The 15625-nt window shown below is 39.9% G+C and overlaps 1 protein-coding gene across 4 annotated transcripts; it reads right to left on the reverse strand.

Annotated features, from left to right (window-relative positions):
* Positions 1–592: 592 nt before the first annotated feature.
* On the reverse strand, positions 593–15462 carry LOC108604039 (CD2-associated protein). Of its 4 annotated transcripts, XM_017993298.1 has the most exons (7): positions 14713–15462; positions 9079–9322; positions 8903–9014; positions 8156–8699; positions 3057–3608; positions 1803–2997; positions 593–806 (listed from the first exon to the last, which is right to left on the reverse strand). In XM_017993298.1, exons 1-7 carry the CDS (start codon positions 14720–14722, stop codon positions 758–760), a joined length of 2706 nt encoding a protein of 901 aa, XP_017848787.1. In that variant the 5' UTR covers positions 14723–15462; the 3' UTR covers positions 593–757. The 4 variants fall into 4 exon arrangements, with proteins under 4 accessions (XP_017848787.1, XP_017848790.1, XP_017848789.1 ...); XM_017993301.1 differs by lacking the exons at positions 8156–8699; positions 8903–9014; positions 9079–9322; positions 14713–15462 and adding an exon at positions 6373–6474 and having other exon boundaries at positions 596–806; XM_017993300.1 differs by lacking the exons at positions 8156–8699; positions 8903–9014; positions 9079–9322; positions 14713–15462 and adding an exon at positions 4790–4808 and having other exon boundaries at positions 596–806.
* Positions 15463–15625: the final 163 nt, after the last annotated feature.

The raw sequence follows: 15625 nt of genomic DNA on the forward strand, positions 1-15625 counted from the left end.
GAAGGCTGAAAAAAAGCTCCATAAGCCAAACTCCAAGCCAGTCGCAGTGCCGCAAGTGCCAAGGCAATAACCACAACAACAACCACAACAAAAGCAAACCAGCAAGAAAGGCAAAAGCACAAGTACACACATATAACCCCCACACACACAAAGACACATACAAACATGCTCGCTCGCAACGCCTTAGAGCTGCAAGAGAATGTTTATAAAAAGCTGCGAGCACATAGAATCTCAACGGGGCACAGAACCTACAAAGAATTTAGTTCTATTCTCAGCTCAAAAGCTTAAATCTAAGCGCCATATTTTTTAAATTAAGCTTTGCTTAGCCCACAGTCTATGTTAAGGCACTGTTATGTTAATTCAGCGCAGCATTCAAGCTCATACCTGCTCAAACATGTTTGAAGCAAACTTACAACGCGCCAATTGAACTGGAACTTGAACTTACCTCTAGCTTCAAAACTTATTAACAAACGCTAACTTATTTGTTTAATAAATTTATTTAATATCAAGCATTATAAATTTACAATATTTACAAGCGTTATTTAAATACATAATTATAAAAATTATATAAAAAATGTAGCAACAATTCAATGTATGAAATTGGGCTGAGGAATTAATTGCATGTTGCTTAGCTTCGTTTGTTTTTAAATAATAAATCGGTTAGAGCTTATCACAAAATTAAATGGAATAGTTAGTTAGCTGTACATTAAAGTTATTGCATATATTAAATAATTGCTGAGTAACATTTGCTGTTGCTTTAGAACATCCAATTATCAAATTTCCCGCGACGACTTTGGGTTTGTTTGCTGTTTTTAAAAAAGAAAAGTTAGCATAAGATTAAGTTAGCATAAGAAATCAATGCTAAATTGCAACTACAGCATTAAGATATATATAAATTGGAATGTTTGTTATTGATATGGCTAGTGTGTTTAGATTTAATGATATGATGGGACAATGTTTTAGAAAAAAAATAAAGGAAACCTTAGTTTATTGAATTTTAGTTTTTTATTTGGATTACTTAAGGTATAGGCATCTTCATCGAACTTGTATAGTATATATGTATATATTTATATGTAGGTATATATTTCTTTAGTATTTATAGTACACATTTTTTTCATAACTTTAATACATCGTAATAAAAATAATCATAATCATATGAACAAAACAAAATGTAATTGAATTAGGCTTAGGCTCTAGCTCAGCTCATTTCTAAAGAAATCACACAATGCCCACGCAAAAAAAATTTGTTTGCCAGAGAGTTTGTTATAAAAAAATGCTAATAAAACTTATTGGGGGAAAGAAACTGAAACTGAAACAGAATTAGTTCATGCAATTTACACCCAAAGTTAAGTGGCAAATTAACACTAACATAACCGATAGTACAGCTTATAAATTAAGGGATATACATAGATAAAAAGACTGGCCTGGGGGGCGTTCGGTTTCATAAACTGTTCAATTGTATAAGTACAGGCTTGGATTTGGGTTTGGAGTTGGAGTTGTCTACCACACGGCGCTTGGGAGCAGCCAGCGGCATGTAATTGTGGGTAAACATGACAGTTGCATATTCATTTTGTTGTTTATCATAGATTAAAGCTAGCTAAAATGAATTTTAACTACAGAAATCTTTAAAGAAAACGCACACACAGCTAAGCGGGCAAACAAATAAAAAACAACAAATTAATGTGCAAGCACGACTAAGAGCACAACTTATACATAACTATATGTGTGTGTGTGTGTTGGTGTGTTTGGTTGTTTGTGTGTGGGTGTGAAGCACCAAGTTGCTTTAAACTTGCGTCACGCACTGCGCATATTTGTCCAACTCGCCGCGTAGCAGCTTAACGCGCTCCGTCTCCTCACGCAATGTGCGCACCAGTTCCTCAATGGTTCGCTGCTGTGCCTGCACCAGAGCCTCCAGTTTATCCACACGTCCCTCCAGCTGCTGCACACGTGGCGGCGCCGCAGCACTCTCTGTATGATTGCTGCTCTGTGCTGTTGTTGTTGTTGTTGTCGGTCTATCACTTGCAGTTACATTGTTGCTCTTCTCATGTTGCTGCTGCTGCTGCGTGCTGCTGCTGGCGTTGGCAGTTCGCACCAGCGGCGAGACGCTGCGATTGCGTAGCGCTAAGCTGTTGGGGCGTGCCGCTCGTGACTCTTCATCACTGCTGAGCGCAGCGGCGCTTGTGGGCGCTTTAGTTGCTGACATGCTCTTGGACATGATGGCATCGTTGTTGACAACAGTTGTTGTTGTGCTGCTACTGCTGCTGGATTCTTTCTTTTGGCTAGTGCTGCTGCTGCTGCTCTCGACGAACATGGACTGCTGCATAATGCTGGAGGAAGTGACTGCACTGGATTGCACTTTAGTAGTAGCAACAACAACACTGTTGCTGCTGCTGCTGCTGTTGGTGGCTGCTGCTGGCTCCGCTGGGAATAGCTTGGAGGTGCGCTCCGCTACTGTAACTGCGCCACTTCGTGGCTCCACTACAGGTGAGGTCTTCTTGCGTGACACTTGCGATGCCTTCAGCTCCTCCATCCACGGCGCCTTTTTCTTTTCCCACTCTCTAGGCTTGGGCTTGGCTAGTTGCGGCTCCTCGCTTGTGGAATTATCATCCGAGGAGATGCTTGCTTGCTTGCCCGCGCCGCCATCTTCGCTCAGTTCACTGGCGCTGCTGGCCATGCCGCTGCCATTAACATAAACCGAATTGTTGTTGCTCTCGCCTAGCACAATAATTGCCGCTGAGGGTGGACGACGTTTGGGCGCCTTGACGCGTCCCGCACGCATGTCTGTCAATATGGAAGCGCGTTCAACGCGATCGAATTCCGTATCCTCGCCAGCAATTGTAGCAGCTCGACGCATAATCACATTGCCTGGCGCGCCAGCTTCTGGCAGCTGGTCAGCTGATAGTTTGCTGCCCGCCATGCCGTCCGCAATGTCATGGGACACTGCACTGGTGAGTTTGCCATCCGTGCTCTTCTTCTTCAAGCCGCTGCCGCCAAGCACTAGCAATAGTTGAAATGATTAATAAGTTGTAATGGCAGTGGAAGGTTCGAATGCTTACCTGGCACGCCACCTGTTGGCGTTTTCTTGAGCGGCACACTGGGTTTCTTGCTCACCACTGGTGGTGGCGACTTTAGCTTTTCATCCATATTGTCCAGACTTTTGCGCAGCTCTGTATATGCTGAAGTGCTGCTGCTGCTGCTGCTGCTGTTTGTTGTTGTTGTTATGGTTGTGCTGCTGCTCTTGCTGCCCGGCAGCTTGCTCAGATCCAAGTTCTTGTTCTCAAGCGATTTACGCTGTGCGGCGACTGTGCCCACTGGCAATCCTGTCTCGCTGAGTATATCATTGAGTGAATCGCGCGAACCAAAGCTCTCCTTGCGCCCCGACGCCGACGAGTTGCTGCTGCTGCCGGTTTTCTTGATGTAAACCTTTGAGGTGGTCGAGCCGCTGCTCTGCTGCTGCTGCGTCTGCTGCTGCGTCACCGTTGTGGTGGTGCTGCTGCTATTGCTGGCATTCGTTGTGGTCATGTGGCTAGAGTTGCTGATCTTGCGCTGCTGTTGCTGCTGCTGCTGCTGCTGGGTCGTACCTGTTGATGGCTCGTTAATGGGCGCGACTGCAAAAGTTCAAAGCAGAGTTGAAACAGTTTAGTCATAAAAATAATAATAAGAGTTGCTTTTTACTGTCTTTTTGGGCCACCCAAAGTGCGCAGCTTTCGTTGAGCTCAGCTCAGCTCAGCGCTTGAGTTTATAATTAAAGATGAGCGCGTCGTTATGACTAAACAATCAACTACAATAAGAACCGATTGCGACAACAGCTGAGCGGAGGCGCTTGAAATGCAAACACAACACAAACGAGTTTCGCTCTCTCAACTGTTGCCAAATGTCAATAAATAAACGTGGAAATTCAAACAAAGCAAAGCGCAGGCGTAGGAGCTACGACTACGACAATAGCAATGCCAATAGCAATAACAAAGTTTACTACGTGCTAGAGCGAACTGAATGAGGCAATGCGACTTGGCGTCGTGTCACGTTTAAAATACTGCGCTCAGCGCTAAGAGCTAATAAATATTATAGGTATATAAAACAAACATCAAGCGACGAACAGCAAGACAGGCGGACAGACAGATAGATAGATGTTGATGGCGAACTGAAACCAAAGCAAATCGCTGATTGAGTAACGCTTTTAAATGTGTAAAGGTCAGCAACAAAACGATGACAAAGCAAACAACATACAACAAGATATATGCGCAAATTATAAAGCCAAAGAATAGCAACACTTGTGCCCAAAAGCGGTTTATAATTGAAAATGGCAACAGCGACTTTCACTGAAAAACTTAAGCGTGCAAACAATGTGACTATAGATTATTCATTTTATAATATTTTAACTATTAAGTAATTGGAGTTGTGTGCGTGTGCGTGTGTATGTGTGCGGCTTAAGGCCAGCGGGCAAATTGAGGCGCACAAAACAAAAGACTTAAGCAACAAACTAGGCTAATTTAATGATGAACTGCGTTGCGCATTTTTTGCTTGTGTGAGTGTGTGTCGCTGCTTAAGTACACACGTATCATTAATCACACACACACACGCGTATATAATTAAAAGTTTAAGCTTAAGCATAACAGAACTTTTGTTAATTTTACACACTTTATTTGCCATGTGGCAACAACAACAAACTAAACATTGCAACAATTGCAAACTGTAAGAATTAAGCGCAAGAACTAACTGTAAGTGTAGCACAACGAACGAAGCACGCAAAAGAACAAAACGTAATAAGTAAAAAGAATTGCAGACGCACCAAAACCGAAAAAAGAAATACCGAAAAAATTTATGTTACTTCAATAAACGTAAATGGTCAAGAAATCAAAACGTACTGGGGCCAAAAAGGTAAACAAAAATGCTAGCAATGGCTACAAAGCCAAGCGCAACCGCCAGTCAGCCAAACGTTTGAGGCTTTGAGAGCGAAACGAAGCGCACTACGCTGGGCGCTCTCTCCCTCTCTCTAGCAACAATGTTGATAAGGTCGAGAGCAGCTAAAACAAAGCAAATTGTTGGCAGCTGGAGTGTGGAGACGACGACGCTAATGCGCGCCCATAACAAAGCCAAAGCCAATGCTCATGCCCGTTGTTAATGATCATTATGTTGTGTAACTAAGAGAGTCGAATCAAGCGTAAGAGAAACAAAAAACACAACAATAAACGAAACTGAACAAAAAACCTGTTACAACGCTGCCATTTATTTTAAATATTACTGCTGCTGCTTTTGTTGTTGTTGTTGTCGTTGTTGTTGTTGTCGTTGTTGTTGTTGCGTTGGCTGTGGCTTTGGCATTAAAACTGCGACGTTGACAAAATGCAACAAGTTGAATTGAATTATAAAAATTTAAATATGACAGGGGCAACGTAAATTGAAAAAACGTTTTTGTTAACAGCTACTAATAAATTAACTGCTGATAAGATAGCAGCGTTTATAATTAAACAACAAATAACACACAACTGCAAAAGATTGTTTTGTGTCTTTGCATTGAATTGAAGTTAAACAATAAATCGACTGCTGTAACTTAAAATTGTAGTAATAATTTCTGAATTGAAAGTAAACAATAAATCGACTGCTGTAACTTCAAATTGTAGTAATAATTTGTGAAATTTTGTTTGTGTACAAACTTAAATTGTTTGTTTAAAACGCAACCACAAAGTATGCAACAAATCGCTTATGTTGTATTAAATTTAAATATTTATTATAGTCTTTAAGCTAACCGCGCGTTTAGCTTGCAAATTGGCCAAGTCTGCAAAGTGGCCCAAAGGCCGCTGCAGAAACGTAAACAACAAGCTAAGCTAAGCTATGGCAAAATGAAAAGCACAAATATCAAGTTTTTCCATGCAAATGACAACTAAAAGCGAAACGCAAACAATTCCAAACCCAAACCGCAAATGTAAATGCAATGCAAAAAGATTGCCAATGGTGATTTTCTAAGGCTTTCGGCTTTCGGCTTTCTTGGCTTGGCTTGGTGTCTAATTTTAGCGTCCATTGCCGATTGCCGGCGCCAAAGAAAGCCAAATAAATAATAATGAAAACACAGCGAAAAATAAATCATAGAAATTATGTGGCATGGCCAAAGCCAAAGCCACAGTCAAGCAATTTTCCATTTCACATAAAGAGACGCCTCGGGCGTCGACGTCGTCGTCGTCGCTGTCCAAGGCCCCGCAGTTGCTGGCGGAGAAAGGAGACAACAGAAATAAATATAAACGCAAACACACAACAAAAATGGGTGGAAAAACTGGCCAAAAATGAAAAGAAAAACGACGGCGACTGCGACTGAGGCTGAGGCTGAGCCGCTGAGCTGCGCTGCGCTGCCTGTTTCACTGGAAAAACTCGTTTACATACAAATCGTGGTGATAAAGTTGGCCATACGCGCGCCCAAGAACTCGAATGAGCCGCCGCGCTGCGGTCCCGTTGCGGATGCCGCCGCACCACGCGATCGCGGACGTGGACGCGGCGGCGGTTGGGGCGCTGTCAAGTGTTTACATGTATGTGTGTTTATATGTGTGTGTGTAGTGTAGTTGTTGCCGTTGTAATGAACACACACCACAGCACCAAATATTGTTGTTGTTGTTAAAGAAGAATAAGTAAAGGAAGAGAGCAATAGAGAAAGAAGAAAGGCACAGAGGAAAATTACACAGAGACAACAACAATCATGTCATATATATATATATAGTATATGTATATATGAGCATTACAAAAACAAAATTTGAGATGCAGGCGAGCGATAGTGAAAGAAAAAAAAAAGTAAACAAACGCTCGATGCAAAGTACTTAAGTGTATATAAAAATGTAAACCGATGAAAATTCAATAATAAAATGATGCTTATAATGCATGTGCGTATGTATTTGAATATTTATGTATTTGATGTGTGCTGTTGATGTAAAGTGTGCATACTTGGAATTGAATTTGTAGCTGAAGCTGCAGTGAAAGTCATAAAGTCTTTGAGACGCTGTACAGCAAGTCAAAAAGGGTCTAATAATGCACATAAATTAGAATTTTATGCAGGAGATAGCAGCAGTACGCTTTAGACGTTCTAAACTATAAATCTAAGCTTGGCTTGAAAGTTAATAAGGCAGAGCTCTTAAAGTCGATACGAGTCTATATAGCTATGGGCACAAGTAGATCTCAACAGTCATAAGATAAACTTGACTTTCAATGCAAATCACTTAAGATTATAAACAGCTAAAGCTTAAGAGACAAACTTGAGTCTAATTTATATAAAGCTCTGCGCTCAACGTAATCTAAGCGCTGAGTTTAATCTCAATTGGAAAATGTACACAAATTGATTAGTCTAGCCATATTAAATAGATTGGCATCAAGCTATGTACAGAGTCTAGCACTGACGGCTGCGATTGACTTTGTTGTAGCTATTTTGCCATGTACAGAGTCTCACACTTCATTCATATTAAGCTTGTCTTCATCTTAGTCTATATACCCTCATTTTAGTCTCAGTTTAAATCTAAACACAAATTGATTGTCATAGCTATTTTGCCATTTGATGAGTCTCGCACTAACGGCTGCAACCGACTGTATCTTTTATATTAAACATCAGCATATTATGCTCTTAGCTTAAACTCAGTTTGAAGCTTTAAAAAATTGCTTAGTCTAGCCATATTAAATAGATTGGCATCAACAAATACTTGGCTATAGCTATTTGGTCATTTACAGAGTCTCACACTAGCGGCTGCAATCAATATGCGTATATAGCATATGCATTATGCATATATATCTCAACTTTACTCCTAGGCACACTCCCACACACTAACGCAGCGCGCTTTACTCATCGATTCAAAATTTAAACAATTGCAATAACTTTTTCAACTTGTATTGTAAATTTAGCTGCTTGTTTTTCTATATTCACATACACAAAAGTTTTATATGCGTAGCGCCCATGTCAATGCTGAGATTTGTCTTTAATTAATTCAATTGGCAAACGGCGCGTTTAACGTTTAATTTTATGGACCACTTGGCTCTAGCGAAGACGCTGCACATTTAATTGACGCGTAAGGAGAAAATCGACGATGCAAATGAGCGGAGATGATGACAACGATGGCGATGAGTTGAGTTGACAGTGCGAAATCAAAACATTTGGAGAAACTTGGCCAAACAAGTTTGTTGCACTCACCTTCAGAGTGTGGCAGCAGTTTGACGAAATTATCGGGAAACACGCCCACTTTGCCGCGTATCTCGCCCTTCCACCAGCCCTTGTCCGGCAGCTCTGTGCTGATGACACAAATAATGTCGTCCACCTTGAGCTCCAGCTCATCTTCGTTCTGCGGCGCATAGGGAAACTCCACACGGCAAAAATCACGCAACGGCTTTGGTGGTAACGTGGGCGCTGCCGCAGCTGCCACAGCAACGTTCTCTGTAGACGCCGCCGTAGTGCGATTGATGCTTGTTTTCGTTGTTAGAGTTGCAGGTGTTGCAGCTGCAGCAGTAGCCACAGTGGCTGCAGTTGTTGAAGCTGCTGCTGTTGCTGTTTTTGTTGTCGTTGTCGTTGCTGTAATGTTTGCTGCCTTTGCTGTTAGCGCTGATGACGTCACGGTAGCGCCAATCGTCGGCGGCCGCTTGGAGGCCAGAATAGGCGATGGCTCGATATGTTGCACAAAATTTGAAGGAAATACGCCAACTTTGCTGCGCAAACGTCCGCGCCACCAGCCTTCCTCGACCTAAATGCCGAGCGAGCAGCAGCAGAAATAAAAATGAACAAAAATATTATATACTGAATATACATGGAATGTTGTTGTTGTTGTTGGTTGTTGTTGTTATTGGGTTGGGAACTTATTGGCAAAGAGGTTAAATGGGGGTTGCGGTGTATGTGGCTTCGTATGCGTGTGTCTGTGTGTGTGTGTGTGTGTGTGTATTTACATACCTCCCCTAGCAATTCAATGACATCACCCACGGCCAGCGTTAGTTCATCGTCGTTGACTTGTGTGTAACTGTAGATGACTTTACAGCGTCGATTCGATGTTGCTGATTTCTCCCTGCGTAAGCAAAAGAGAGCGCATTTTAATGTTAGAGAGCAACGTTTTAACTTATGTGACTTACCTAAACTGCACTGCTGCATTATCATCGCTATGATTGCCATTGCTGTTGCTGTTGTTGCTGCTGTTTGGCTCCAGCACGCGCACAAAATTATCCGGAAACATGCCAGAGAGACTTGTGCCCTTCAGTGTGCCCTGCCACCAGCCGCCAGGCATCTGCTTTATGCGATGTATAATGGCACCTTTGTGTAGATCCAGCTCATCTGGCTCCTTGGCTGCATACTCGTACTCAACTATTGCACATATAGCTGCAAAGAGCGCAAAAGAGAGCGACTTATTAGATAATATTGCATGACCCACAATTCAATAATTCCCACTGTACGTGACATTTCAAACTTGAGCGCTTAAAAAGTAAAAGTTACATGACTCGAGCGAGCGCGACGCGCGCGCTTTGTTAACAACAATTAATTTTTGGTTATTTATTTTGTTATTTAATTGCTTAAGCCTCGTTGCTTCATTGGCGCGCTTATCAAATTATGACTTAAGATTTTCTTGTTGATTAAAATGATGTCATTGTTTGAACTAGAATACTGAGTAATTGAATAGACGCTAGATAATGTGAACAAAGCAGGCTGACAGTTTAATAATTGCAATTTTATAAATTTTATAAAAATTATTGCCAAACCAAGCATGAGTCACATGACATACATAAAGACGCATATCAAATTTAAGCAACAACAATGTTTATAATACCGGTAACATTTGAAGCGTCGCTTTATGACCCGCTTGCCTTCGAACCAATTTAAAAAGCTACAAAAACACTTTGCTGTATTTGGCTGCGGAGGTTGCTGCCCCCGCAATTTATTTTGCTGTTTATTATGTTATTTTTATGACTAATGTATTGTATTTATTGTGAATTTCTTCGTCTGTGTGCAAAAGAAAGGAAAAGAGCTACAAGACCAGCCATGCGTTAAAGCTTAATAAGCTGAGAAGAAAAACTATCAAGACAACGAAATGTTTGATATAATTAGTTTTCTGCTTTTTTTAGCAGCTTGGAATTTTTTGTTTATTTTTAGGCAATTGCACATTAAAGTAATAAAATAAAATGTACATTGCTATCAACTATTGTTTGATTTTTGCCAGCAAAGTCAAAGTAACTAACTTGATCACATTAGCTTAATAGTTTGATTGAAAGTAAAAATATTGGCATTTACTATTCCAAAAACTGGTTCAGTGTTTGTTTAATCGCCAACAATTTTACCTATCACACATAGACACACACACATATATATATAAAAGCTTGTTATCAGCTCAACATTTGCTTGAGAGAGCAACGTTCAAGCGCTCTGAGTGCTGCTGCGACTGAGCGAGAGCGTCACTGTCTAATTGCTGAGAGGGGTAAGGGCAGTTAGAAACTATCTTCAGACTTATTACTTACTTTATTGTAGATTTGTAGCATAGTTTGCTCAATTTCATCAAAAAGTCTTATTCAATGAAGACTTAAGTCCAAAAATCACAACTGGGCAAAACAAATTTATGCATTGTCATAAAAGTAGTTGACCTATATTTGAGCAACAACAGTCCTGCGGACTATAATTATAACCAATGCAGCAATTTGCATAATTATACTTAAAAAAGACTCGCGTGACTTTAATTAATGTTGAGCTGAGACAAGCTTTATTGGAAAATCGATAGGTATTCAGCGCTTAAGCTTGGCGCTTGAAATAAATAATCAGAGCTCTATCATCTACTATCTAAATCTATGTACAGCGTATTGCAGTATTTAATAAACTTGCTGTTGTCTTTGCTTAACAATAAATTCGTTTTACTTTATATGGGTCAATAGAGTTGGTTTTGGTTTTGTGGCTTTTATGGCCATGCGTTCCTACATAAGCCTAATAAATGGCGTGTGACAATAAATTGATAAATGTGCGGAGTATAAAGAATGTTTGAGGGGTAAACACGAAGCTAAGTCTAAGCTCTTTAGCCAACTGTAATGGGCTCTCTCACTCTCTTTCACTCTAATAGCAATGTTAATGAACAATTAAGTCAGGCACGAATACGGCTTAAACTTGTTTACTTGAAGCAGAAGCCACCAGCGTTGAAGTAAAACACAAACAAACAAATAAACACACATACATATATATGTGTAATAATTTCACTTTATTTGCAGATGGCGTCAAATTGTTGCACAAGAGAAAGAGAGAGAGAAAAAGAGAGCAAGGCAAGGCATTAAAATTCGCTGGCAGTCGCGTCAAGATATCCGCCAATTTGTAACTGGGCCAACACGGGCGGGCAGTATTTCAGTTACAGTTTAACCTACGCATACACACAGATACACACACATATACATACAAACAAAGCGACAGCTAAATGAACCTTAAATTGCGGTTCTGCTTTTTTATGTGCTTTATTTGCTTTCAGCCTTGCCACATGTCTGCGACTTTAATAAGCTTGCAACAAATTGTCGCTTTGTCTAAAGTTCAAGTCTAAATAGGCCAAACTCTTGATTCTATTGTAAACTGCTGTTCGGACTGCTGATGGTGACATAATCAACGCCTAACCAATGTCAAGTCGGCACATCAAAAATTGCCATAAAAATATGTAAATTTAATTGTGTATTGTAAAATTAGTTTCAGCTCGAAGCGCAAATACACTAACAAGCAATTCAAGCTCCGATTCGAAATAGCAACAATTGTTCTACACTTAAGCTGCTTATCTACGAGTTGAAAGAACAGTAAATAGATTAATGTATATGCATGTCGAGAGATTAATGAACTCATATAAAGTTGTCGGTATGATTTATTGAAAGATTTTCTTTACTTTTTCTACAGACTACAAATTAATTGTCAGTCAAGGGGCGTGGGCGTGGCACACACCTTGATGTAGGTGTCTGCTAACTTATGTTTGTATTTGTGTGTGACCCTCTCGCTTTTGAAGTTTAAGCCAAACATGCTAATTGGTTTAACCAACTGACAACGTAGGGGGATTTTAACTTTTATTTCGAAGCCATGAACCGTAAATGTTAAAAGTGTTTTTCTTTTTTTCCATACAAGTGGTAAGAGGGGTGCGGCTCATCACTAAGCCAACATGCGCATAATTAAGTTAACGCAATTGCTGCATAATTCGTAAGAAGCGCGCTCTACTTTCTTTATTAGAGTTTTAATAGATTTTGTAATAAAATTATAGAGAAATTTGTAAGCAACAAATTGACTTTAAGCTGTGAAAATCTTTGATACAAGCACAAACTTTCTATGTAAAAATATATTGAATAAATCTTTCTTTAGCTGCTGACAAATTCACTAAAGTTTAACTTCTTGTATTCTTCTATTGCTGCTATTGGGGCATGCCATGCAATGTCAAGGCCACCAATTGTGGCAGACACAACAAATGTTGCGTGCAGACGACACACAAAAAATAAGTAATACAAATGTCAACATTTGTTGTTGCTGTTTCTTTTTTTGTCAAGCTCACAATCAAATGAAATGAATCAGCGCAGTGGTAATCCGCGCTGATAAAAATGTAATGTTGCAAGTGTATTTCTTTATCAAACAAATAGTTTGCCATTGATGATTAAGACACATGCATCATGCGTATGCATGTGAGTGTGTTTTTTTATTAATAAATAGCCACGCCCACATGGCGCGCATGTTGGCATTTTCATTGTCAAGTTTAATTGAGTTGGAAAAATGCGCGCAATGGAAAGTGTGCAAAGCTATAGAGCTGCATATTTGAACTATAGCAGACAGCTAATGTAATTGGTTAAAGGTCAGAGTTTAAGCTGTGGATAAAAAGCTTTTAGCCAAAGTAAGCTTAAGTTGCCTGCGTTAGCAATTTAAGTGTTTTCCTGTCATTTATTATTGTTTATTGACAACGCTTCACATATTTCTTAGAACTCAAACTGCAGCAATAAGAATCATTGCTCCATAGCTTTTATTGATGTTTCATTTGTACAATTGTACGCACTTGTTTGTATGCGTTTCATTTTTATAGACGACAAAACCTTGGCGCTCAGTTTGCTTATCAGTTGAATGATATATATGTATATATATATTTACTTATATAAGACTTGTGTACCCGCACTTACTTGCTGCTGCCCTTAAGCTGATAAATGATAGAAGCAAAATGAGATATGAACGTTTAACAAACTTGGCATACTTTTGGCTTTTTCAGTGTCACACACTTTAAAGTTGGGCAGCTTTTCATAGCGTAAAGTTGACAAACTATGTGTAGCTATGTCTATGCATAAGTTTGTAAATAGTTCTTTGATAGACGCTGCTGTGTTGTTGATAACAAAGCCAGTGATAAGATAAGCTATACCTATTTTAAATTATGTGTGTACGGATATCAAAAGAGCGAGAGAGCAACTTGTATCGACTGCTGACTCAAGCAATGGGAAAACTGCTGTAGTTCTATGTGTGTATGTGTATATGTGTGTGTTCTTAATTATTTGCATGTCACAAAATGCGGCAGCGTTGAGTTGAAAACGCGCATAATTTTAAAGCAATTCGCATTCGTATGAATCATTCAGTGGGATGTACAGTGCAAACTCGATTAAACTATATATACATTTAATAAAAAAAAGCACATTATGTCAATTTATTATTATTTAATTATATAAATATCACAAAACTTTGAACTTACTCAAGCTGCAGCTTACTACAAGTGCAACAATCGAGATTGTACTGTATCTACAGCTATATACATATATATTTATTTGCCGGCAAATCTGCAGCTGAAGTTGTTGGCCAAATTCAAAACAATCAGCTTAACACGTACACAGCGGAGTTGGCAATTGTTGCTGCCTGGGTTGGGCTTCAATAAAATCTCAAAAAAGATGCAAAGTACTTTGGCTAGGGAGTGCCCATACTTTTGCTATTTATCAGTACTTAGTGTAGCAGTCCCCGCAGCGATAAGCACTCAAAATAAACTGAGAGTACTTCGCATATTTTCACTTGTATTAAAAATAATAACAAACAATAAAAATGCTAAACAATTGTGTGCGTTCTATAGTTTTTTTTTGTGCATTTCCTGTTGGCTATTACGTATACGCTACGCTTTGCTTTTTGTATAAATTTATCACTCTTACTTGCCACTTAACAAAAGAAAGCGTCTTTTGTTTGAGATGCAAATGCAGCCGCCGCCGTCGCCGTCGCCGCAGCCGCAGCAGACGGCAAAAAACTATTGTTTGACTTGAAATGGCTCATCAGTGAAAATCAAACAAAAGTTTAACATTTGCAGTTGAGGAAAGGCAATTAATTAAAACGCAAAACTGTGTTTGGGGGTTATGTAAAGTTTTTGGTTTTTTGTTAAACAATTTCGTGGTTAAGAAATTCGCAGTTGGCACATGAAATCATCAGCAGCAAAACAAACGTAGCCAAATTAACTGGTTTTTGTAACTTTTTTTCTATGCGTATTCTTAGTCCATTTGAATATACACTTTGTTATTTGAAAACAGTTTCAATGTCCTTGGTGTCCCACCCTGTGACACACCCAAAAATAAAAATAAAAAAACAATGCGAATGTGCGCCGCAAAAGGCAAAGCGCAAAAACGCATAGATAAAATTGGTAAAGTATAGCAGAAGAAGGATGTGAGGAGTGAGCTGCTGCTGCTGCTGCTGCTGATGATGATGATGATGGCTCTACCCACCCTAAAAACTGCAGCACACGAATTTTATAGTTTCCTTTACACACTTACATTTATCCATGTTGCTGCTGCTGCTGCTGTTTCGTTGTTGTTGTTGCTGCTGCTGCTGTTGTTGTGTCCAGGAAGCAAGTCGCTGTCGGCGGTTCAATGCACGAAACTCACTTTTGTCGCCTCTGTCCGGGTCCCGCTCCTAAGTATCTCTCGGGGGCAAACAACGGCAGTATCTTGAGCTATGAATCACGCGCGTTTTTGTTGCTTCACACGTACGCACACACACAGGCGTAAAATTGTTTAAAGAAATACTGAGAATTGAAATGGTGTTTTGCGTGTTTTATTTTGACCTTATTCGCCGCTGAAGAGCCACAGCCAGAACCAGAATGGAAATTAATTAAAATATTAAACATAACAAGACGCGGCGCGGCGCGGCAGAGTTTTCAAGTAACTTGTAACAAATTCAAGTCACGTCAAAACATTAGCGGCGGCGTTGTCGTTGCAGCAGCTCCTTATTGGCCTGGCCAGAAGCGTAACGTTTCACACACACACACACCTTTTCGTTTCTTCCAACACCACTTTCGTATGCACTTTTCGCCAGCGTTTTATTTACTTTGCTTTGTTATTGATTTTCGCCATCTCACACCTACACATATGCATTTTTTTAGTTTTCTCCAATTGCACCTGCTGGTGCTGCAACCGATTTTTATTAATTAGCAGGCCAAGAATTGCAACAATCCCAATCGAACGGTGTTTTTTGAGTTTTCGTATTCGCGACACCCGCACCCGCTTATTCTTCTTTCGGCGACAAAAATTACAATAACAACGACATACACAAGCAAGTCCGATAGTTGCTAATCGTTACAGCTAATCGTTATCTGTATGTCAGGCTTGCTCAGCAGCGTTCGATAATTTCTTGCCAATTGGTTAATCGAGTAACGAGTTGAGCGCGCCAAATGTACATTTATTCAAA

This window comes from Drosophila busckii, chromosome 3R (assembly GCF_011750605.1).
Source record: "Drosophila busckii strain San Diego stock center, stock number 13000-0081.31 chromosome 3R, ASM1175060v1, whole genome shotgun sequence".
NCBI lineage: Eukaryota > Metazoa > Arthropoda > Insecta > Diptera > Drosophilidae > Drosophila > Drosophila busckii.

Excerpts from the sequence above, each read along its gene's own strand:
- LOC108604039 (XM_017993298.1), bottom strand. Across the intron at positions 8,700-8,902 it reads TCATTGAATTGCTAGGGGAG|GTCGAGGAAGGCTGGTGGCG; the intron begins GTATGTAAATAC and ends CTCGGCATTTAG. Across the intron at positions 3,609-8,155 it reads ACTGCTGCCACACTCTGAAG|TCGCGCCCATTAACGAGCCA; the intron begins GTGAGTGCAACA and ends GAACTTTTGCAG.